General features: G+C 42.4%; 1 protein-coding gene across 12 annotated transcripts in view; it reads right to left on the bottom strand.

The window, feature by feature from the left end:
- Nucleotides 1-26,131, bottom strand: part of LOC130283916 (ankyrin repeat and fibronectin type-III domain-containing protein 1-like) — a 443,479-nt gene that overhangs the window by 281,322 nt on the left and 136,026 nt on the right. For 11 of the 12 annotated variants that reach the window (XM_056533657.1, XM_056533658.1, XM_056533660.1 and 8 more), the window contains one exon: nucleotides 19,554-19,768. In XM_056533657.1, the coding sequence (XP_056389632.1) occupies nucleotides 19,554-19,768 (215 nt within the window). Of the gene's footprint in view, nucleotides 1-12,874; nucleotides 12,971-19,553; nucleotides 19,769-26,131 lie in introns of those variants that run through there. The other variant, XM_056533667.1, reaches the window with a different exon arrangement.

The following is a 26,131-nucleotide window of genomic DNA, read 5'->3' as shown; positions in this document are numbered from 1 at the left end:
CACAGGGACACAGGGTGACAAGACCGAGGGGGGCTGCTCCGTCTCTCATTGCATGGACCAGAATAAAAAATGAAAGTGTTTCTATGTATAACGTGATAAAAGCGACCACCCTCCGGGCTCAGCCTCTCGTACGTCTAGGATTACTAAGATTTAGTTCTAGTCTGGATGCTATTTATGGACCCAGGACATTACCTGAACTATGTAACAGAACCCATCACAGTTTTCTCAAACCAAAGGCCGGTGGATCCTCTAACCCTGTGTCCACATGACAACACTTCCTGCGCAGGCTCTATGGCCGGTATACAACTGCTATGGGGACTTCGTAAAAGGGGGAACTACACTAAACGACTTACACTGCATAGCAGGACACCATCACAATGGCTTCATGGAACTCCACTAGGGTTGACACTAGAGATGAGCGAACTTACAGTAAATTCGATTCGTCACGAACTTCTCAACTCGGCAGTTGCTGACTTTTCCTGCATAAATTAGTTCAGCCTTCAGGTGCTCCGGTGGGCTGGAAAAGGTGGATACAGTCCTAGGAAAGAGTCTCCTATGACTGTATCCACCTTTTCCAGCCCACGGGTGCACCTGAACTCATTTATGCAGGATAAATCATCAACTGCCGAGCCGAGAAGTTCGTGACGAATCGATTTTAATGTAAGTTCGCTCATCTCTAGTTGACACCTTTCTTGCAAAAAAAAAAAAAATACCGGCCATGCTCATCTGAATAATTAATTATATATGCGTGACATCAGAGGATGCACATATGCGGGGGTAATGTTGTTTTATTCTGAACCCTATAACTTTTTTTTTTATTTCTCCTTATACGGCCTTTTTTGCGCCCCGATCTGAAGTCTTTAACAGTACCATTTTTGTTTTGAAGCGACTTTTTGATGGCTTTTTAAAAAAAATTGAATTCGGAAGTTGCAGATTACTAACTACAACACCCAGCAGGTTACTAACTACAACTCCCAGCATGCCTTGATACAGCCTGTATAGGTCAGTGTTTCCCAACCTGGGGTGTCTCCAGCTGTTGCAAAACCCCAACACCCAGCATGCCCGGACAGCCGTTGGCTGTCCGGGCATGCTGGGAGTTGTGGTTTTGAAACAGCTGGAGGCGCTTTGGTTGGGAAACACTGGTATAGTATATGGTGCAAAATTTCCGGGAGTTGGAGGATTGGCTGGATAAATACCGTCCATTGCATTGCCGGTATTTTTAATATAAAAACACCGGCAGGGTAGCCAAAATACCGTCTGTACCGTTAAAATACCGGCCAGGTGGCAACACTTTCACTATCTAAAGGATACTCTTTATCTAAAGGATAGGTAATAAGTGTCTGATCGCGGGGGTCCGATACCTGGGACCTCCGTGATCTCCTGCACAGTGCCCAGCTGTTCCATGAAAGGAGCTTTGTCGACCCACATGAAGTAGAGGTCAACACGCCGCTCATGCATCTCTATGGGAGAGCTGGTGATTTGGCGTTCGTATATCTCTAGATCTCCTATAGAGATACATGGAGGGGGCGTATCGCCCACCGCTTCATGGCGGGGAGGAGGTCGACACAGCTCCTTGCATGGGAGAGCCGGGCACTGTTCAGGAAATAACAGGGGATCCCAGTAGTTGGACCCCCCCTAGCGATCAGACACTCATCCCAGATTAGACCCTTATCCCTATCCTTTGGTCTTAAAGGGGTATTCCAGGCAAAAACTTTTTTTTATATATCAACTGGCTCCGGAAAGTTAAACAGATTTGTAAATAACTTCTATTAAAAAATCTTAATCCTTCCAATAGTTATTAGCTTCTGAAGTTGAGTTGCTATTTTCTGTCTAACTGCTCTCTGATGACTCACGTCCCGGGAGCTGTCCAGCTCCTATGGGGATATTTTCCCATCATGCACAGCTCCCGGGACCTGACATCATCATTGAGCAGTTAGACAGAAAACTTTAGAAGCTAATAACTATTGGAAGGATTAAGATTTTTTTAATAGAAGTAATTTACAAATCTGTTTAACTTTCCGGAGCAAGTTGATATATAAAACAAAGTTTTTGCCTGGAATACCCCTTTAAACTCCTTTAATCATGCATGGGATAGGCATAAGGCTATGCTTTTTTATAAGATAAGACCAGGGACTATTCATAGTATTCAGGATATTGGGCAGAATAAATGGGCCGAATGATTCCTATCTGCTGTGGGTGACTAACTTACTTGGGGACCTACTTACCAACCCAATTTTACTGTGGGGCACCAAGGGGGGCATTATTACAGTCTGGGGGTGGTGGGAAGTGGTATAGTGGAAAATAAAGGAGTCTTAAATGTTTTTATGGCACATTCTGCAGAAAAGCGTTATGGCTGGAAGAAGTTGTTATGGCGGATTGGAGAAGAAAAGGGTAAGAACAACTTAAAGGGGTACATTAATAACATTAATAAGCCAGAGTCATATAGGACTTTTCTGATGCATAAGGTATATGGAAAGCTAATGTGGGAAGAGAAGAAAATAATAATCATAATTTTTTAATGTATAGTATACCACACATTTTTCATACACTTCTATGCAATTTGGGGGATTTTTGGATTTTGACTGTCATTCTCTTTTCTTTTGTCATTATTTAATATATTTTTTTGTGTGTATGATTACCTTTTTGTATTTGTGTATGATGATTACCTTGTATTTGTAGGATTACCTTTTTGTATTTGTCCTTTAATGTGTAATACTATGTAGTAGGACAATGTATATGAACGGATATGATCCACTTGTCGGGTTTTATATTGAACCATAATGAGATAGTCACATGACTCTTGAATACCATATAAATTGTTTTATGTTTCAGTGTATTTTATGCCATGACTAAGGGTAGTGTTACCCGAAATGCGTAGGCTATACTCTCGGTGCTTATGTGCATCTGTTTTTATGCCTAATAAACCTTAAAGGAGTAGTCCAGTGGTGACTCAGTGGTGAACAACTTATCCCCTATCCTAAGGATAGGGGATAAGTTGCAGATCATGGGGGGTTCGACCGCTGGGGCCCCCTGCGATCTCCTGTACGGAGCCCCAACAGCCCGCGGGAAGGGGGCGTATCGACCTCCGCACGAGGCGGCGGCCGACACGCCCCCTCAATACAAGTCTATGGCAGAGCCGAAGCGCTGCCTTCGGCAATCTCCGGCTCTGCCATAGAGATGTATTGAGGGGGTGTGTCGGCCGCCGCTTCGTGCGGGGGTCGACACCCGCTATCTGGGCCGAGAGCCGGGGCCCCGTACAGAGAGATCGCAGGGGGCCCCAGCGGTCGGACCCCCCGCGATCTCAAACGTATCACCTATCCTTAGGATAGGGGATACGTTTTTCACCACTGGACTACCCCTTTAAGAGCAACGGATTGGATGTGCTGGACATTTCTTCTTTGGTTGCTATATCGGGCGGTTGCGCTACCGCCAGTACGGGCACACGTGTATCCTGCTGGGAGGCGAGAGCTGTCTACATCCTTTCCTTCAACTTAAAGGGGTATCTTGAACGTAAAGGGACATCTTATCCCTTTATCCAAAAGGATAGGGGATAAGTTGTCTGATCGCGGGGTTCCGGCCACTGGGAACCCCTGCAATCTCTCCTGCAGCACCCCTGTCATCTAGTGCGCAGCGGGACCCCCGGGATCAGACATCTTATCCTCTATCCTTTGGAATAGTACCCCTTTAACCTGTAAGTCACTGCTGGTATCAACAGCTACATGGTCACTAAATGGGGTGTATATTAGACGGTATAATCAGTGCTATATGGTAACAGTATGGCTCCTGGTGGGGGGGAGGGGGCCAAATATAGGATCTGCCCCGGGTGCCAAATACTCAAGGTATGCCCCTGCATGACGTACTTCAGTTTTGCAAAAGATGTCGTAGTGTCAGATTCTGTGTAGATTATGGGACATTTTCACAGGTCCATACTTTTGTTAACATGAAAATGTTGGTGCAAAGTTTACACTACTGTCGTAATGGTTTACTTATTTATTTGTGTTTTTTAATTTTTTTCAATGTTTTATATATGTTGCATTTTTAAACTTCATTTTTTTTTTTTTTTTTTTAAATGGGGCCTTCTTTGATCTGGAGGCATGTTTAGCTTTGCTGCTTTATGGTACTGTCAGGGTACCGTGCACATCATTGCCGCGTTTTACAGCAAATTACCTTGGCAATATGCAGTGCTTTACTGTGATTTTTGTGCACAAGTTTTACCGCTATTACGGAAAATTATGGAAACTGTGGTACTGAAACAGTACCGCAAATAAATACCTTGTGTGAACACAGCCGATGAGCAGGAACTGCTGTATGAATTTTTTCTAATATCACTTGTTTGAACTGTTATGTGTTAACATGAACCTGTGAGGTCTCTGAAGAAAGCAATACAGTAATATCTTACAATCTTGTTACATTTGATTTGCATTTAAACTTTGTCACTGCATATTTTCAAAGCAACACACGTGAGATATCAATATGTCGCGAGGACGAAAAAAAAAAAAAAAAAGGATAATTAAAGCATACCGTTCAGATCAAAAAAAAAATCCTAATCTTGACCACATACCACATTTTTATGCCTCTTACACCTATACTTATTATAAAAATTCCTCTTTTCATTAACTCACAGTGTTAGAAATCCTCTCAGGGGAAGGGGGCCTCCCTTGTGGTGGTGGGAGGTGATTGGTGTGTGGTGGGAGGGGGTGTGTCCCCTCCCTTGTGGTGGTGGGAGGTGATTGGTGTGTGGTGGGAGGGGGGTGTCCCTCCCTTGTGGTGGTGGGAGGTGATTGGTGTGTGGTGGGAGGGGGTGTGTCCCTCCCTTGTGGTGGTGGAAGGTGATTGGTGTGTGGTGGGAAGGGGGGGGGGGAGTCCCTCCCTTGTGGTGGTGGGAGGTGATTGGTGTGTGGTGGGAGGGGGGTCTCCCTCCCTTGTGGTGGTGGGAGGTGATTGGTGTGTGGTGGGAGGGGGGTGTCCCTCCCTTGTGGTGGTGGGAGGTGATTGGTGTGTGGTGGGAGGGGGTTGTGTCCCTCCCTTGTGGTGGTGGGAGGTGATTGGTGTGTGGTGGGAGGGGGTGTCCGTCCCTTCTGGTGGTGGGAGGTGATTGGTGCATCTGCTCATGCAGCCTTGTCGATCAGTCATCGCTTGTCCATGACTCATGGACAAGCCTGATGCTGCTGCAGGACTGGTTAGTGTCTGAGTAGGTATGGAGACCCCCTAGTGGTGGGATTTTCAGGATTTCCATTTCCTTAATTAAGTATTCAAAAAATTTGAACAACCATATTACAAAAGGTCTTTAATTTTCATCAGTAACAACATATAAAAAGTTTTTTGATCTGACAGTGACCATTTAATATTACTGTAATATAAATTACACAGGTATTTGAATATGTGCCCATTGTGTGAATTTAATTGAGCATCTACATCAATGTCCACTGGAAAGTGTCAGGAACAGCATTGAAAAATAATACCGCAGTATTAAATAATGGCAAGTACGGTAGTACCATGATAGAAATGAGCAGTAAGATTGGATATTTCATTTTTTCACATATCTATTTATCAGATCTAATTAAAAAGCCGCTCTGGTGCCAATAGAATTGTAGAAATGTGTTCTAAACCATAAACATATATATATTTGTAGAAATGATTGAGCGGCTATGGAACAGTGCGGATATACTGCCATCTGGAGGTAATGGTGAGCACTACATTAGAACATTCTACTAATCATGAAAATTACTGACAAAAAACAACTGTGCAGTCTGATCGCCTTAGGGTCAGGTTCACAAGAGCATATTACGGAAGCATTCCCATGTCCATATTACGGCTGCAAGTCTCAGCTTAATTTCGGGTTCAATGGCCACATCTGAAAGCATCATAGTGTGAATGTGGCTAAAAGAAGCACTACAGGTTTTTTCTTTTGCCTTTATCATGCACAGTCACCTTCACTAGTCGTACAACCCCTATTTGTTTTATCCCAGCACAGCTGCAGCCAAGTGTTTCTTACTGGGCCATGTGATCCCCAGCCGGACTCTCAAAAAGTTACTGTGCTTAAAGTGTACCTGTCGTCAACAAAAACGTTTTCTATAATGTAGATAATATCATTATATGTATAATATACATTGATTAAAAATTGTGCATATTTTTGGGTGAAAAATTGCTGTCCATGCACCTGTTGTCTGTGTGTCTCTATGATGAGTCCAAAAACAGGAAGTGAGGACAGGACAAGCAGGGCCCTGTGCAGACTCCTGGCTTGTCAATCATCCTGATGTATGAGCCAGGAACATGTTATATAGCCTCAGTGCACACTGTCCTGCTTTCTCTCAGTGCACAGAGCCCTGCTTGTCCATCCTCACTTCCTGTATTTGGACTCCTCATAGAGACACACAGGCAATAGCTGCAGGGACAAAAATATTGACATTTTTTAACCAATGTATATTACAAATATACATATAATGTTATTATCTACATTTTTTGTTGATGACAGGTACACTTTAATGTAAGAGATAGGATGTCAGATCTGGTAAGCTGACATCCTGTAACTATAGAATAACATCATCACCTATAAAGATCCCCTCCTTCTAGCTCCCAGACTCCTCCCTAACACAATCTGTAAATTGCTGTACAGGATATATAGTAGTTATACACTTCCCCTTCAGCTCTATCTGTACACTGCTGCTGCCATGTTTTTATTACTGTAACTTGGTCATGTAATCACCAGTCTGACTTTCCAAGCCTTCCAGCGCTTTTTGTGTCAGGACAGGATGTCAGCTCTGGGTTTGACTTTCTGTTACCTACAGGATGATGTCATCAATTAACAGATGCCTCCATCTAGACCCCTCCCAGCTCAATCTGGGGATCAGGATATATAGTATACACCTTTCCTCCAGCTCTATCTGTATACTGCTGCTGTTATCTTTATGGGATCAGGATGTAAAGTATTTATACACCTCCCCTCCAGCTCTATCTGTATACTGCTGCTGCTATCTCTGTGGAATCAGGATATATAGTTGCAAACCTGACCTGTGCTTAAATACCTCAAGTTCCCATTTACACTATGAGATTCTATGTGCAGCGGATTCCTATTGACAGAAATTCAAAATGGAATTCCTCTTGGAAATTCCAGAGTGTCAACCTAGCCTAAGGGTTCTTCCTTACAGCATTCTGGTGTATGCAGACCCTGTGTGGTGGCACATGGAGTCACTATGGATCCATATTGTTGTCTTGTATGCATTTAGTCTATGATTATAAAGGTGACACTGTGAGGCACCATATTTTGCCCTAGAAGAATTAAGAATACCTATGTAATCCAATATGGAACAGGACGTACAAGATCACATCCGTCAGCCTTTCTATATGACCATCTCATGACCATTTCTATATTGCACTCATGGTAAATAAAATATAATTCTAATGTACTTATTATTTAAAAAAAAATGAAGTTTTCTATATTACATTTGTGTTTAAAAAAGCTGCCACTAGGTGTCTCCCTAATTTTCCAGAGCACATCTCCCCCATCTCTTAGACTCCTGCTGGCCTGGAAAAAGTCCAAAATCAGGAAATGCTGAGAGGGGGGGGGGTGCAGCCTTAGCCAATCATAGCTCATCTCACACTGAACTGCTCTGGGTGTAGCAGAGTGAGGGAGGAAGTTCTCCCCTGTATGACTTCAGATGATGTCACACCTGCTGGGGAACGCCACTTCCCAGTCTGTGAATCTGACTGAGACTGAGCAGAAAATACAGAGCAATATCAAGGTAGAAAACTAAAAATAATAAAAATAAAGGCAGTGGGTGGTTTATCATGATGGGGGCAGTGATCTGGGAGAATTATAACATTTAACAAGATCATGAGAAGTACTCTTACATTTTTAAGATTGCTTTTTTGTAATTGTTAAAAAAAAGTATTAATCTTTGATCGGTCATAAAATGATGCCAAGGCGAGGTGATCCTTACACTACCTACATTTTAATCACGTGTTGCAATATTGCAGAAGGTTGTACAGTCAATAAGGCGAAAAATCCAACATTTTGGTCTTGAAAAAAAAAAAAAAAAAAAAGGTTCCCAAGCTGCAGTAAATAAAAAAAATAATAATTGTGTGGATTTGCAGTAAGAACGCATGTGGTCGCAATTACTTCGTTCCCTAAGGGAACGGTTCCTGACGTATCCACCAATCACTTAATCACTTTCAGTCGCTCCATTATCACTCATGTAATTAACCGTATTAATTATGAGATAAGGAACGAAATTATCATAAATTATGAGATGAAAAAACAGCGACGTGCCGGAATTGGAGATGTGGGAAGCAATGAGTGCGTATTTAAAGGTAAGCATTTACTCTGTAAAAAATGGAGGCAGGACAAATACCAGTTGCCATGACAACAAACATGCAACCTGGCAACTAGTCCAGGGGATCTTTCATCTATTTGGGAGCCACTTGTGATCCATTGTTGCCGGTAAATAAGCCACTCGTCCCTGGGTCAGTGGTATGAACCAGTTTAAAGAGGTTCTCCAGGAAAAAATAATACTCAGACATACCAGCCCTTTACTATAGATCAGTGGTCTCCAAACTGTGGACCTCCAGATGTTGCCAAACGACAACTCCCAGCATGCCCGGACAGCCAACGGCTGTCCGGGCATGCTGGGAGTTGTCGTTTGGCAACATCTGGAGGTCCACAGTTTAAAGACCACTGCTACAGATACATTGACATACTTATCCACCTTGTTCCTATGCCCTAAAAATCCCAGAAACACCTGTATTTGAGATTCACTGTCCACTCTGCAACAACAAACCGAAATGTAGGGAGGCTAATGTGTCACGTGCCTGCACCACCACCACTTTCTGCCCTTGAGTTTTTTGGATGGTGCCTTCAGCTCCCTACCCTGTCCTCTCGTAAAAATCCCACCAGTCAGTGACTCTTTCTAACCTTGACAGAGTATATTGGTTCACGTATTCAGAATGGGGCGAGGAGAAGTAAGGGCTGCTTCACACTGCTGATTAACTCCGTCAGGGGGAACGGTTGTCATCACAAGATGAAGCTGAACAAGTCCTTTGCACAACAAACGTCAACGAGTCCCATTTGAATGGGGTCCATCAGGTTTTTCATCTGTTGAGGAAAAAAAAAATATTTTTTCTCTGCTCAAGTCCCGTACATTTAAAGGGGTACTCCAGTGGAAAACTATTTTTTTAAATCAACTGGTGCCAGAAAGTTAAACAGATGTGTAAATTACTTCTATTTAAAAATCTTAATCCTTACAGCTGCTGTGTGCTCCACAGGAAGTTCTTTTCTTTTTGAATTTATTTTCTATCTGACCACAGTGCTCTCTGCTGACTCCTCTGTCCATGTCAGAAACTGTCCAGAGCAGGAGAGGTTTGCTATGGGGATTAGCTCCTCTTCTGCACAGTTCCTGTCATGGACAGAGGTGTCAGCAGAGAGCACTGTGGACAGACAAAAAATAAATTAAAAAAGAAAAGAATTTCCTCTGTAGAATACAGCAGCTGATACGTACTGGAAGGATTAAGATTTTTTAATAGAAGTAATTTACAAATCTGTTTAACTTTCTGGCACCAGTTGATTAAAAAAATATATATATATTTCCACTGGAGTACCCCTTAAAGGCACTGAGCGAACGGGGCTTCCTGTGATGGAGTGGAACGGTGGTGTGGTCAGATTCGTCTGTTAGTGGCCTATCTCCCTGAGTACAAAAGGATTGCGCAGTGGAAATTCATCATGCCCAATCCAGATCAATACACACTGATGGAAGGCCAGTTTTGCCGAAATTACGTTAGGTCCATTCGAAATGTGACTTCCTTGCATGTAGAACAAGATAAAAATAATCAGTATAAAGTAATTCAATCTGAATATGAAACAGCAGAAGATGGGAACTAGGAACTAATGTGAGAGGCTTAGCAGTAAGGGAACACAATATGAAGTGCACAAGAGGCTGGAGACATGGACTGTCTAAGACAAACAGACCTTCTTGTACAACTGAGCTCTGACTGGTTGCTATAGGTAACAAAGACAGTTTCGATAATTTAGGTCTAAAAAAAATGGGGAGAACAGCCCTGGGTGGATGGGAGAAATGCATGATGGAAACTGCTATACTCATGGGCTGCTGCTGAGGCCTGGATAACCCATGATACACCAAGAAGGAGTACACAGGGAGCAACAGGTGCCAAAAAAAGGAATTATACATATATGGCTTGTATAAGGTATTTCTCTGCAGATTTCTGCTCTGCAGGCTTCATCTATAATTTGCAGTCCTCCCAGAGCTGGTGGACGGAGCTCCCTCCTCCCCCTCCATAGATTTGTATTGCTTGTCTTGGTGACACAGGACAAAGCTGAGCTGATTTTCAGAGAGGACGATTGAAGCAGCAGAAGGGGAGGGGGTGTTGACATCAGGAGAAAGAAGCATTTTTGTGTAAAAAGATAATTTACAAAGTTTCCTATATTCGCTTGTACTATCAATCTCTGCAAAGTCTGCTCAAATGACAGTGCCTGTTTACCTTGAACTTTCTCATCTCCGATCTAGGATTACAATGGGATGTCCCCGCACTTTCAGCAAGATATTGCCCCGAGAATGACCCGTTTACTACTATATACTATGTAGTATGCATGTATGTGTTGTTCCCCCAATTACATGGCTTTGACTGAAGGATATTTTGACAAAAAAAAAAAAAAACTAAATCAACTACAGAAAAATACTATAAAAAGATGCACAGAGCCTCTACAATTACAGGTCACATAACAGACAGACTAACAAGCAATCCCCCCCAAAAAATGCTCCCTGACATATATAAAGAACAAGGCAACATAATCGAAGACCAGACGGGATGAGAACAAGGCAACATAATCGAAGACCAGACGGGATGAGAACAAGGCAACATAATCGAAGACCAGACGGGATAAGAACAAGGCAACATAATCGAAGACCAGACGGGATGAGAACAAGGCAACATAATCGAAGACCAGACGGGATGAGAACAAGGCAACATAATCGAAGACCAGACGGGATGAGAACAAGGCAACATAATCGAAGACCAGACGGGATAAGAACAAGGCAACATAATCGAAGACCAGACGGGATGAGAACAAGGCAACATAATCGAACACCAGACGGGATAAGAACCAGAAGTAACTTGTATTGTCAAAAGTCCCAATTTTCACAGTACTGTTCCATCAAATAGACTGTCGAGGGGCAGTGTTAGGCTAATTTAAATGTTCAGTGTTTTGGGATCCAAGGAGAGTAGTAGTAGTAGTAGTAGTAGTAGTAGTAGTAGTATTGTGCAACATTTGTCATACAGATGTAGAATAGGAAAAAATTGTAAAATAAATAAAACTACGTAAAACCGAATAAAAAAATAAAAGCAATGCAAAATAAAATGACAGACAGTATGGACCTCAGTGTTGTTATAATCCTTTGTTTCTACCCATGACGTCCATAAACAGAGACGTAGGTATCGACAGCATGAATTACATTAGCGCCTCATCTTGTATTCTCCCATGGACTTTAGGTTAATGCTCCTTTAAATGTCCCTTGATTAAATATACCGTACTGCGGAGGGACTGAATAGAAATAGCGCACAGCTAGGTAAGTGGATCAGCAGGTATAATAGAGCATAAGATGACGTCAGACGGCAGAATCAATGGGTGCGCTGCATTCAGGTGAAGCTATTTGTGAAACCGTTCCCATAACATTGCAGTATGTTACCATGGGAAACAGCAGACCGCGTGAGGAGGAAATAAGAGGCACTCCGAATACAGAACATTTACCATACACAGCTCCTGCACAAGGACACAAATGTCTTCAGCCTCAGCTAATACATCCATTGTTTACTGAAGACACAAGTACAGAGGGCTCAGTACAGCCAGAGATAGATAGATATGAGATAGATATAGATAGATAGATAGATAGATAGATATGAGATAGATAGATATGAGATAGATAGATATGAGATAGATAGATATGAGATAGATAGATATGAGATAGATAGATAGATAGATAGATAGATATGAGATAGATATGAGATAGATAGATAGATATGAGATAGATAGATAGATAGATAGATATGAGATAGATAGATAGATATGAGATAGATAGATAGATATGAGATAGATAGATATGAGATAGATAGATAGATAGATATGAGATAGATATGAGATAGATAGATAGATATGAGATAGATAGATAGATAGATATGAGATAGATAGATAGATAGATATGAGATAGATAGATAGATAGATAGATATGAGATAGATAGATAGATAGATATGAGATAGATAGATAGATAGATAGATATGAGATAGATAGATAGATATGAGATAGATAGATAGATAGATAGATAGATAGATATGAGATAGATAGATAGATAGATATGATATAGATATGAGAGATATATAGATAGATAGATATGAGATAGATATGATATAGATAGATATGAGATAGATAGATATGAGATAGAGATAGATATGAGACAGATAGATATGAGATAGATATAGATAGATAGATAGATATGAGATAGATAGATAGATAGATAGATATGAGATAGATAGATAGATATGAGATAGATAGATATGAGATAGATAGATAGATATGAGATAGGTAGATAGATATGAGATAGATAGATATGAGATAGATAGATAGATATGAGATAGATAGATATGAGATAGATAGCTATGAGATAGATAGATAGATATGGGATAGATAGATATGAGATAGATAGATAGATATGAGATAGATAGATAGCTATGAGATAGATAGATAGATATGGGATAGATAGATAGATAGATATGAGATAGATCAATAGATATATACAGCTAAATACTTTCCTTAAAAACTTTCACTATAGACATTTACTCCACAATAAAATGATTGCACTCCGTTCTCACCCCAAAACACAGCTTTCCCCTTCTGAACATTCCTCTGCAGCAATAACTTTAGTCTGAAGTGTCCTAAGACATGTCCTTGCGCAGACTTGGCGAGTTCAGAAAAGTTATGGCTTCCCAGGAGAGAAGGAAATGGTTCTTCAATTAATATGGAGCAGGATCAAAGCTCTGGGTGTTCTCTCTGAATTCTCCAACGCTGCCTCATTAACCTCGATATTAATGATTTTCCTTACACCTCAACATGAATGAGTGTTTCCGTCTAGTGGATTATGTGGATTGACTATGGGACAAGTCCGGGGATGTCCAATGCTTCTCCTCGGCCTCATGGAAAAATAGTAGGTGTAAGTCTTTAAAAACACCAGCGACCATCCCTTACTGACGTCATCTCTAGACCAAACCCAATGGATCCGACTGGAGATTTTTTTTTTGATCGTCCAAATTGAAGAGAGATGTTTCCCCAAAGCTGCAGGAGGGTTTGTGACTTTCGGATCATCCTTTGTAGATGGACGGTGGTATCTGGTTTCATAGAAATGTAACCGGAGAACCTCATTACAGCCTCGGAGCTGGTAATGAGCGAGGATACGAGAGTAATAAAGGGCTATCAATGACTGGATCGGGTTACTGGTAAATTACGGGACACAAGGTGCGGGCATTAAACTTTAAAGAACTCCCTGGCGGAAAAGTCACCTGTCACCAGCCCTATCATATTAGCTTGGAGATAGACGGTAGAAATAGGAGAGGTTGGCGCTGGATAGAGGAGCCAGGAGATATTGTAGCATAAAATCAAGGTGGGTTTATTAGATGCAACGCGTTTCGCTGCGCATGCGCAGCGAAACGCGTTGCATCTAATAAACCCACCTCGATTTTATGCTACAATATCTCCTGGCTCCTCTATCCAGCGCCGACCTCTCCTATTTCTACCGTCTATCTCCTAGCTAATTTTTTCCAAGGAGGGCTGCGGATGAGGACATATATTTCTTCAGGCGCTTCACGTAAGCGGCGTGGGATAGAAATCTCCCCCCCCCCCATATGGGCCTGACTTGCTGATTCCGCACATGGAGCGCCTTCTGCTTTCCTTCTAGATTACCAGCCCTATCATGGAACACTTGTCTATTACCAAGAACATAAGATATATGGCGGTAGTAGAAAGACTATGAGGCCAAACATGGAGGATGAATCCTCAAAGGTAATGACATCTAATCTTCTATTGATGTCCATCAGTGGACATGCACTCACAAGAGGATCCCTCCAAGGAACAGCACAGGAATCAAACCGGCGCTCACAGACTTCAATTGCAAAATGTTCTTTATTTCTCGGCATGCAACGCGTTTCGCTGGATAACCAGCTTCATCAGGCATCAGTTGCCTGATGAAGCTGGTTATCCAGCGAAACGCGTTGCATGCTGGGAAATAAAGAATATTTTGCAATTGAGATCTGTGAGCGCCGGTTTGATTCCTGTGCTGTTCCTTGGAGGGATCCTCTTGTGAGTGCTTTACCTGTGTTGCCAGGAACGGCTGCCTAACTTCACCCGTCGAGGGTTAATTTCCTACAGCCTACACCATAGTTGTACTTGGTCGTAGTACAACTCACTTTGGTGAGCAGTTTTGCTTCTAAACATTATATTGGATTTAACGTTATCACACTAGGAGCGCTTTCCCTTTTGTCTTTTGTTATCAGTGGACATGGACGTTCATCGTTTACTAAATGTTTAGCTCACTATTAGAGATGAGCGAACTTACAGTAAATTCGATTCGTCACGAACTTCTCGGCTCGGCAGTTGATGCCTTTTCCTGCATAAATTAGTTCAGCTTTCCGGTGCTCCGGTGGGCTGGAAAAGGTGGATATAGTCCTAGGAGACTCTTTCCAAGGAATGTATCCACCTTTTCCAGCCCACCGGAGCACCTGAAGGCTGAACTAATTTACACAGGAAAAGCCATCAACTGCCGAGCCGAGAAGTTCTTGACGAATCGAATTAACTGTAAGATCGCTCATCTCTACTCACTATGACAATAATAAACTATTATTGTATTATGATCCTCTAGTCCAGTATTTTCCAATCTTTTGCTCTTCAGCTGTTTTAAAACTACAACTCCTAGCATGTTTTGCAACACCTGGATAACCACATGTTGGGGACTATTGGTCTGGATGAAGCTTTCTACTGAGGTATTACCGGCAGGATCATAGTAACACCTGGACCTCACCTGTAGTCAAAGTCAATTAGATGAAGGTTTAGTTGCCCGCACGTGATTACACCCTTCCCAAACTACTGACAACCCCCCCACCAGAAAGTCCTTCCTTGCAGAAGCAATGGCATAGATCTCAGAAACTGAAGACTAAATCTGTGGGATCACAGAGACTATGGGGGAGATTTATCAAAACCTGTCCAGAGGAAAAGTTGCCGAGTTGCCCATAGCAACCAATCAGATCGCTTCTTTCATTTTGCAAAAATGAAAGAAGCGATCTGATTGGTTGCTATGGGCAACTGGGCAACTTTTCCTCTGGACGGGTTTTAATAAATCTTCCCCATATCTCTACTGGCATCAGGACTAGGACCCTACCCAAATAGGCCAGCGGCGGACACTACTTTTTCCAACACTGGACCATTAAGAGTCACCAGTGTCAACCTAGTTAGAGCCCGTTTGATTGGCAAAGTTCATATGTGATTCCAGTGAAAGCCAAGAAGACTAAAGCCAAAATCATCATCGGTGGTTTCCTTCTAACAAATGGGATTGTTTAAATCAGACAGCCCCTAGAAGGCGGCATTAAAGGGGTTATCCAGGCAAAAACTTTTTTTTATATATCAACTGGCTCCGGAAAGTTAAACAGATTTGTAAATTACTTCTATTAAAAAATCTTAATCCTTCCAATAGTTATTAGCTTCTCAAGTTTTCTGTCTAACTGGTCAATGATGATGTCACGTCCCGGGAGCTGTGCATGATGGGAGAATATCCCCATAGGAACTGCACAGCTCCCGGGACGTGAGTCATCAGAAAGCAGTTAGACAGAAAACAACAACTCAACTTCAGAAGCTAATAACTATTGGAAGGATTAAGAGTTTTTAATAGAAGTAATTTACAAATCTGTTTAACTTTCCGGAGCCAGTTGATATATAAAAAAAAGTTTTTGCCTGGAATACCCCTTTAATATCATGGACCAAATGGACGTTAATGGACCAAATGTTGTCTGCTTTTTGGTGACTGAAATAAAACACATACTGGCATAAAGCAGACCAAACATAGTCACTAGTAGACTTTGGAAAGTCTAGTTAAAAACTGAGGATAATCCAATGGAATGCCTTTTGATAGTCTTCCAACAAATACCCATGGCGTAAGGCCAGAAAGTGATGTGAGTGCCCCTAAAAGTAGATCAAACACAGTCACTTATAGACTTTGACCGGTCTACTTAAAGGGGTATTCCATTGGAAAACATTTTATTTTATTTTTTATTTTTTTTAAATCAACTGGTGCCAGAAAGTTACACAGATTTGTAAATTGCTTCTATTAAAAAAATCTTAATCCTTCCAGTACTTATCAGATGAGTACTTATCAGCTGCTGTTTGATCCACAGGAAGTTTTTTTCTTTTTGAACTGTCTTTCTGTCTGACCACAGTGCTCTCTGCTGACACCTCTGTCCATTTTAGGAACTGTCCAGAGTAGGATAAAATCCCCATAGAAAACCTATCCTGCTCTGGACAGTTCTTAAAATGGACAGAGATGTCAGCAGAGAGCACTGTGGTCAGACAGAAAAGAAATTCAAAAAGAAAAGAACTTCCTGTGGATAATACAGCAGCTGATAAGTACTGGAAGGATTGGGATTTTTTAATAGAAGTAATTTACAAATCTATAAGAACAATTGTAGAAAGTCACTTACCGAGTAAGGGGCCTTATGAAGCGCGAGACTGTTCCTACTTTCTACAATTGTTCTTATACATTTTGACTGTATCATTCACAAGTTCAGCACCGCCATGATATGTGCAATTACAGAGCAACTGCATGAATGTGTCAAAGTGATATGGTTCCATTAGGTGTGTGACGTGCAGTGCAGGGCGGATTTCTTCTCACTACGTAATTTACAAATCTGTTTGACTTTCTGGCACCAGTTGATTTAAAAAAAAAAAATTCCCAGTGGAGTACCCCTTTAAGCCTCAGGAAAACCCAATGGAATATCTTTTGATGGTCTTCCAACAAAATGGCATACAGCCAGAAGGTGATGTGAGTGCCCCTAAAACTCAGATACTAGGCAAACCCGGAGAAGAGAGAATTGTCTATCATTGTCTACCAGGGAACCTTGACAGGACTAATACTACAAAGAACAACCTCAAAAAAACATTTCTTATTATTCCATAAAAACCAGCGGCAATTTGTGAACATGAAGACTGCAGGACATTCTTTGTGATGAAGGGAAACATAGACAAAACACGTCAATAAATGTCTCCACAAAGATATTAAAAGATGGTCACCCAGAAACACCATCACTGTTTTGTCTATTCCTTGACCTCTTATTTCAAGAAGCTCATATATTCTGTATTCAACAGGACATTTTGGTAAGCAAATAGATAGAGGAGAAAAACAAGCAAAAAGATATGCTGACATAGCTGGCAACACAAATGTATATTTAAAGGGGTAGTCCAGTGGTGAAAAACTTATCCCCTATCCTAAGGATAGGGGATACGTTTCAGATCACGGGGGTCCGACCGCTGGGGCCCCCTGCAATCTCCTGTACGGAGCCCCGGCTCGCTGGCCAGATAGCGGGTGTCGACCACCGCACGAAGCTGCGGCCGACAGGCCCCCTCAATACAGCTCTATGGCAGAGCCGGAGATTGCCGAAGGCAGCGCTCCGGCTCTACCAAAGAGTTGTATTGAGGGGGTGTGTCAGCCGCAGCTTCGTGCGGTGGTCTTCCCACTGGCTGTCGGGGCCCCGTACAGGAGATCGTGGGGGGCCCCAGCGGTAGGACCCCCCTCGATCTGAAACTTATCCCCTATCCTTAGGATAGGGGATATGTTTTTTCACCACAGGACTACTCCTTTAATTGCTTTACACTATAATAGCCATTGGTCACGTTTCTCAAGACTGTGAACCTCTGCAGAACCTCATTACAGCCCCAAAGCTGGTAATATGCATGGATACAATGGTAATATAGGGCTATCAATTACTTGATCGGGTTACTGATAAACTACGGGGCACAAGGTGCCGGCATTAAACTTTTAAGGACTCCCTGTCAGAAAAGTCCTGGAACACTTTCCTTGAACCTAGAATGTGAGATATGTAGAGTAGTAAAAGGAGTATGAGGCAAACGATGGAGGACGACTCTTGTGGAGTCACAAAGGTTTATGATGACTTAAAGGGGTTATCCAGGAAAAAACTTTTTTTATATATATATCAACTGGCTCCAGAAAGTTAAACAGATTTGTAAATTACTTCTATTAAAAAATCTTAATCCTTTCAGTACTTATGAGCTGCTGAAGTTGAGTTGTTCTTTTCTGTCTAAGTGCTCTCTGATGACACGTGTCTTGGGAACCGCCTAGTTTAGAAGAAAATCCCCATAGCAAACCTCTTCTACTCTGTGCAGTTCCCGAGACAAGCAGAGATGTCAGCAGAGAGCACTGTTGCCAGACAGAAAACAACAACTCAACTTCAGCAGCTGATAATTATTGAAAGGATTAAGATTTTTTAATAGAAGTAATTTACAAATCTGTTTAACTTTCAGGAGCCAGTTGATACATAAAAAAAAAAGTTTTTTCCTGGATAACCCCTTTAATCGACTTGAGATGTCCATCAAGACGTGGATGGTCAGGGTGTACTAAATGTTTAGATCCATGGTCTCCAAACAGTGGCCCTCCAAGATGTTGCAAAACTACAACTCCCAGTTGCCCGGACAGCCAACGGCTGTCCGGGCAAGCTGGGAGTTGTAGTTTTGCAACATCTGGAGGGCCACTGTTTGGAGACCACTAGTTTAGATCATTGTGACATGACTGGTTGTTATAGGCAACAACTCCAACTTTTTTTTCTTGTGGCCGATTTGATAAATCTCCAGCCTACCTATTAAAGGAGAAGAGGAGAGATTAATAATAGTTTTCTGCAACTTTCTAACAAAACGTGCTTTGCCTTTCGATTCTATAGCACAACTCCACAAACAGCAGCAGCAGCAAGGACATTATAAAACAGTTCTGAGCAGTGTAAGGTGTGAATTCAGCACTGGAGTGAAATCAGACACTCACTACAAGCTAAAGCATCTCTATGTGTTGCTTTCTGCCTCAATCTCTCTCTCTCTGGTACCACACTCCTCCTCTGCCTCTGTGGGCAGCTTGTAACCCTATCCTTCAGTGAGCTGATCAGTCTCTTTGTGAGAGGTTTAAACAAAAAGCCTGGACTCTGGGCTGATACAATTTGTACAGTTCTGCAGTCCAGTCTCCTCATCTTACAGAGCACTATATAAAATATATGTTTCAACTTCTCAGGATTTGAAACTCTGTATCTAAACGGTACTATATCCATTTCCTGAAAGCAAACAGAGATCTGTAAAACAGTCAAGAGTTTAAACACAAGGTCTATTGGGAAGTTGCAGAACTTCATTGACATAAAACCAAGAAACCTCATCCAAAATGAGTAAGTACCACGCTGCACGAGCCAAGTAGCTATGATTGTTACATAGGATGCACAATATTAGAGATGGGTTACTTACAAACTGTCTCCTCAGCTTGCTCTTCACCTTCTGTCCCTGGGGGTCTGGTGGGTGCAAGGGGTAGTGACAAGAGCTAAGGTGGTTGTCCACAGAGATGCTCTTCCGCATGTGAAAGGAGCGCTGGAGATTTAGGCGCTTTTCCTCGGGAGAGGAGAGGAGCTTGGGACCTGAACTGCCGGTGTTCATCAGATTTTCTCCAGTCCGCCATGGATTCACTGGAAAGAAAACAAGACACACAATCCAGATATAATGATATAAAATTAGATGCAATGTAACGGCATGTGTCTCCTTTATTACAGTAAACTCAAAAAACTGTCTCCCCCAATCTATATATATATATATATATATATATATATATATATACGGTATATATATATATATATATATATATATATATATATATATGTTTGTAAAAAAAAATTCTACATTATATTTTTTAAAAGGATGGAATAAAACTCAATGTATTAAAAGTTCCCTATTTTTTCCAATTTTTTGAAAGTTCAGGGAGACCAAACCTCTGTAAGTGGACAGCACTACTATAATTTGTCCTATATATATATATGTATATATAGTTTGTATATTGTTTGTATATGTGTGTGTATATGTTCCAGCATAACTTCTGAACGATTGGAGATATTCCTTAAAACTTATATATAAATATTGTACAGTTTAGGGATTGTCTCGGCAGTTCGAGAGTAAGACATGATCGGTGTCTGTGCAAGTCTATAGGACTTCTAGCACATCTCCTAATTGCGTTCCTCTCCGACTGCGGAGATTGCCCTGGAGTTTTTAACATCCTGCCGCCGGACCAACGTCATGGTAAAGTATGATTTAACTATCCAGCAGGCAGGGGCGGAGAAAAGTTAGTGCGAAGGCGGGAAGAGGGGACAGGGCAAGCGTGGAAAAGAAGGTTTACTGCAAGCTGAAAGAAGAGCGAGTGGGGAAAAAAGACATCAGTGCAGGGGCAGGGAGAGGGCATGGCAATTCTGGAGTGTAGCCCTTTACTGCTGGGGCTTCAGGAGACTGGGAAAGGTGGGTGGGATGCAGTGTGTGTGCCACCCAGCTGTCCCAGTCTCCCGAAGAGCTCCAATACGGACACTTTACCAGACAGATATTCTCTTTAGGAGACTGGGGAAGTACTGTGATCCCTGCACTGTGTACTGTATGCCACCCAGATTGCCCAGTCTCCTAAACATCTCTAATATGGCTGCATTACCAAATATTATTGTCAGCAAACTGGGAAAGCTGGGTGGCAAGCAGTACACAGTGCAGGACCCACAGTACTCCCCCCCCCCCCCCCCCCCCCCCCCCCCCCCGGGTGATCAGGGTGATCAGCTGATCGCTGCAGGTCCTGTACCTGGTAAGCAGCTGATTATGATGGCATGAAGCTAGCCATACATTTCAGATAGCAGTCGCCTAGACGTTTGTTGGGAGCTATTTCTCCCAATTCCCCCTTACATATGTATACTCTGCTTGCCAGACAGCTCTGGTGGTAGTGTATCTTCCCAAGAAGTACAAGCTCAGCCATGTTGAAATCCAACTGTTCTCTTATCCAACATCTAGAGAAGTGTTTCCCAACCAGGGTGCCTCCAGCTGTTGCAAAACTACAAGTCCCACAATGCTGGGAGTAGTAGTTTAGCAACAGCTGGAGGCACCCTGGTTGGGAAACATTGATCTAGAGCAGTGGTTTTCAACCTGCGGACCTCCAGATGTTGCAAAACTACAATTCTGAGCCGTTGGCTGTCCGGGCATGCTGGGAGTTGTAGATTTGCAACATCTGGAGGTCCGCAGGTTGGAGACCACTGATCTAGAGGGAAGAGTTGGAGGTTCCTCATACACATTAAATGCTTGGTCAATCCCACTGATATCATCAACTTGAATATAATGTATATGGCCAGGTTAAAGGGGTACTCGGTTGGAATTTATTTATTTATTTATTTTTAAAATCAACTGCAGATTTGTAAATTACTTCTATTAAAAAATCTTAATCCTTTCAGTACTTATTAGCTGCTGTATACTACAGAGGAAATTCTTTTCTTTTTGGAACGCTGTGCTCTCTGCTGACATCTCTGTCCATTTTAAGAACTGTCCATATTAGGAGAAAATCCCCATAGCAAACATATGCTGCTCTGGACAGTTCCGAAAATGGACAGAGATGTCAGCAGAGAGCACTGTGCTCGTGATGTCAGCAGAGAGCTCTGTGTTTCAAAAAGAAAATAATTTCCTCTCTAGTATTCAGCAGGTAATACATAGTGGAAGGATTACGATTTTTTTTATAGAAGTAATTTACAAAACTGTTTAACTTTCTGGCACCAGTTGATAAAAAAAAATTAAAAAAAATAAGTTTTTCACCGGAGTACCCCTTAAGGGTCTATTCACACATGCAGATTTGATGCGCAGGATTTTCTGCTGCAGATTTCAGTGTAAACTGAACACAGCTTGAAATCCTGTGCATCAAATCTGCGGAGAATACTGTACGTGTAAATAGACCCTTAAAGGGGTATTCCAGGCCAAAACTTTTTTTTATATATCAACTGGCTCCGGAAAGTTTAACAGCTTTGTAAATTACTTCTATTAAAAAATCTTAATCCTTCCAATAGTTATTAGCTTCTGAAGTTGAGTTGTTGTTTTCTGTCTAACTGCTCTCTGATGACTCACGTCCCGGGAGCTGTGCAGTTCCTATGGGGATATTCTCCCATCATGCACAGCTTCCGGGACGTGACATCATCATTGAGCAAAATACACAGCGAAACAGCGTATATAGATCAATGTATCAAAAAAACTTTATTGAACAAATAAAACAGACATTTAAAATCGCATAAAAATTACACACATGATATATATATATAGCCCTTGTAATGGGCATATCCAACCGGGGACAACCAAGGGGAAAGAGAAAAGGAGGTCAAGATAGTGTACAGCAGCAAGTTCTGGCCATGTATTGAGCCAATGTATTGTAAACATTAGACAATAAGGTGCAATAAACAGTAGGCACCTTTAATAGGTTGCCCTCTATTGTGAAAAAGTGCCAATAGGGGCAAAGGCCGCTGCCTAACACTGAAAATGAGAATATGTAATATAATAACTTGCCTAGTGGAGACAGTAATTGGACCTCCTGCACCCGACGTTTCGTCACCAGACTTCTTCCGGGGTGTCACACTATCTTGACCTCCTTTTCTCTTTCCCCTTGGTTGTCCCCGGTTGGATATGCCCATTACAAGGGCTATATATATATCATGTGTGTAATTTTTATGCGATTTTAAATGTCTGTTTTATTTGTTCAATAAAGTTTTTTTGATACATTGATCTATATACGCCGTTTCGCTGTGTATTTAACTTAGTTATAGCGTATGATCGTTTGCCATTGGCGATTGCTGTTTTGTATCATCATTGAGCAGTTAGACAGAAAACTTCAGAAGCTAATAACTATTGAAAGGATTAAGATTTTTTAATAGAAGTAATTTACAAATCTGTTTAACTTTCCGGAGCCAGTTAATATATTTAAAAAAAGGTTTTGCCTGGAATACCCCTTTAACCCCTTAAGGACCAAGGACGTACCGGTACGTCCTTGGTCCTGCTCTCCTGATATAACGCGGGGTTACACAGTAACCCCGCGTCATATCACGGTGGGCCAAGCGTCATAGTGAAGCCGGGACACGCCTCTAATAGCGCGCAGCGCCGATCGCGGCTAAAAGTGAAAGTTGCCGGCTAGCTCAGTCGGGCTGTTCGGGATAGCCACGGCAAAATCGCGGCATCCCGAACAGCTTACAGGACAGCGGGAGGGACCCTACCTGCCTCCTCGCTGTCCGATCGCCGAATGACTGCTCAGTGCCTGAGATCCAGGCAAATTATAAAAATATATCATTAATTAAACCGCTCGGTCAATGGCGTGCGCGCAAAAAAATTCCAAAGTCCAAAATAGTGCATTTTTGGTCACTTTTTATATCATCAATCGATCAATAAGTCCTATCAATGCAAAAATGGTACCGTTAAAAACTTCAGATCACGGCGCAAAAAATGAGCCCTCATACCGCCCCATACACGGAAAAATAAAAAAGTTTTAGGGGTCAGAAAATGACAATTTTAAACGTATACATTTTCCTGCATGTAGTTATGATTTTTTCCAGAAGTCCGACAAAATCAAACCTATATAAGTAGGGTATCATTTTAATCGTATGGACCTACAGAATAAAGATAAGGTGTCATTTTTACCGAAAAATGTACTACGTAGAAACGGAAGCCCCCAAAAGTTACAAAACTGCGTTTTTTTTTCCAATTTTGTCGCACAATGATTTTTTTTTTCCGTTTCACTGTAGATTTTTGGGCACAATGACTGACGTCATTACAAAGTAGAATTGGTGGCGCAAAAAATAAGCCATCACATGGATTTTTAGGTGCAAAATTGAAAGAGTTATGATTTTTTAAAGGCAAGGAGCAAAAAACGAAAATGCAAAAACGGAAAAAACCCCGGTCCTTAAGGGGTTAAGGGGTATTCCCAACTCACAAGTTATCCCCTATCCACAGGACTGGGTATAATAATTTAGTGTGTGTCCGACCACTGATCACAACCACAGAGCTCAGCAATATTCAGGCACATAGAGAATGAATGGAGCACTGGCTGCTCTAGTGGTGCGCTCGATTCATTTGGGGGACAGTTTTGCTTCAATGCTTTATATTGTGGGGTGGATCAACATGTTATTCCCTATTCTGTGGGTAGGGGGATAACTTTGTGAGTAGGGAATACCCCTGTAAACCATTGCTAGCCAGGAATTTCCCCTGCAGTAGATTTAAAGGGGTACTCCGGTGGAAAACTTTTTTTTATTTTAAATGAACTGGTGCCAGAAAGATTTGTAAATTACTTCTATTTCAAAATCTTAATCCTTTCAGTACTTATTAGTTGCATATGCTCCAGAGGAAATTCTTTTCTTTTTGAATTTCTTTTTTGTCTTGTCCACAGTGATTTCTGCTGACACCTGATGTCCGTGTCAGGAACTGTCCAGAGCAGGATAGGTTTGCTATGGGGATTTTCTCCTGCTCTGGACAGTTCCTGATACGGGCATCAGGTGTCAGCAGAGAGCACTGTGGACAAGACAAAAAAAGAAATTCAAAAAGAAAAGAATTTCCTCTGTAGCATACAGCTGCTAAAAAGTACTGGAAGGGTAAAGATTTTTTAATAGAAGTCATTTACAAATCTGTTTAACTTTCTGGCACCAGTTGCTTTAAAAAAAAAATGTTTTCCACCGGAGTACTCTGTTACGCCGAGCGCTCCGGGTCCCTGCTCCTCCCCGAAGCGCTCGCGGCGTTCTCCTTTCTGCAGCGCCCCGGTCAGACCCGCTGACCGGGAGCGCTGCACTGACATTCGCGATGGAGATGCGATTCGCATAGCGGGACGCGCCCGCTCGCGAATCGCATCCCAAGCCACTTACCCGTCCCGGTCCCCGGCTGTCATGTTCTGGCGCGCGCGCGCCAGCTCTCTGAGATTTAAAGGGCCAGTGCACCAGTGATTGGTGCCTGGCCCAATCAGTCTAATTAGCTTCCACCTGCTCCCTGTGTATATAACCTCACTTCCCCTTCCCTTCCTTGCCGGATCTTGTTGCCTTGTGCCAGAGAAAGCGTTTAGTGTTGTCCAAAGCCTGTGTTCCAGACCTTCTGCTATTGCTATTGACTACGAACCTTGCCGCCTGCCCCGACCTTCTGCTACGTCTGAACTTGCCTCTGCCTAGTCCTTCTGTCCCACGCCTTCTCAGCAGTCAGCGAGGTTGAGCCGTTGCCGGTGGATACGACCTGGTTGCTACTGCCGCAGCAAGACCATCCCGCTTTGCGGCGGGCTCTGGTGAAAACCAGTAGCAACCTAGAACCGGACCACCGACACAGTCCACGCCAATCCCTCGCTGACACAGAGGATCCACATCCAGCTAGCCGAATCCTAACATACCCCTTTAATATTATATTGAGTAAGGCTGGGTTCACACCACGTTTTTGCCTGCGGTCGGGAAACCGCATACGTCCGAAAACGAAGCCGACCGGAGGCTGCGGTTCACTCTGGTCGGCTCATAGACATACATTAAATACGGTTCCCGAATACGGCTGAGTGCGGGCACCGCGATTAAGCCCCGCCCCCCTCCTCCCAGCCGTATTCGGTAACCGTATTTAACGAAACGTGGTGTGAACCCAGCCTACTATAAGGATGGCTAGAACTCATAGAGCACCTCCCTACTGTGGTTCATACAGGAAGCCCTTGATCAAGGGACTCCCCTTCTCATGTCTATATTACATAACAGGACAAAAATATTTATAAAAAAATAAAAAATAAATAAATAAAAAAAGCAAAGGGGCACTCCCTTGCATAGTGGTCTGGCCACCCCATCACCACAGGTGTCTACTGATCTAATGTGGTTATGCTACTGATAGGCACAACGCTATATTGAGCCATAATATGTTAGCAGCTTGCTGCCAAGGGGACCCTATCCAAGGACCATAGGGTGGCTGGTTCAGAAAGTGACCACAGGGTCTTTACACCGGCCATGCTACTATTTGATTTATGAATTCAACACAGAGGAAGCACCAAAGTGGAAACA

The sequence above is a fragment of the Hyla sarda genome, chromosome 8 (genome assembly GCF_029499605.1).
Source record: "Hyla sarda isolate aHylSar1 chromosome 8, aHylSar1.hap1, whole genome shotgun sequence".
In the NCBI taxonomy this organism is placed as follows: Eukaryota; Metazoa; Chordata; class Amphibia; order Anura; family Hylidae; genus Hyla; species Hyla sarda.
Note: the sequence above shows the minus strand (reverse complement) of the source record. Positions and strands in the feature narration are given on the sequence as shown.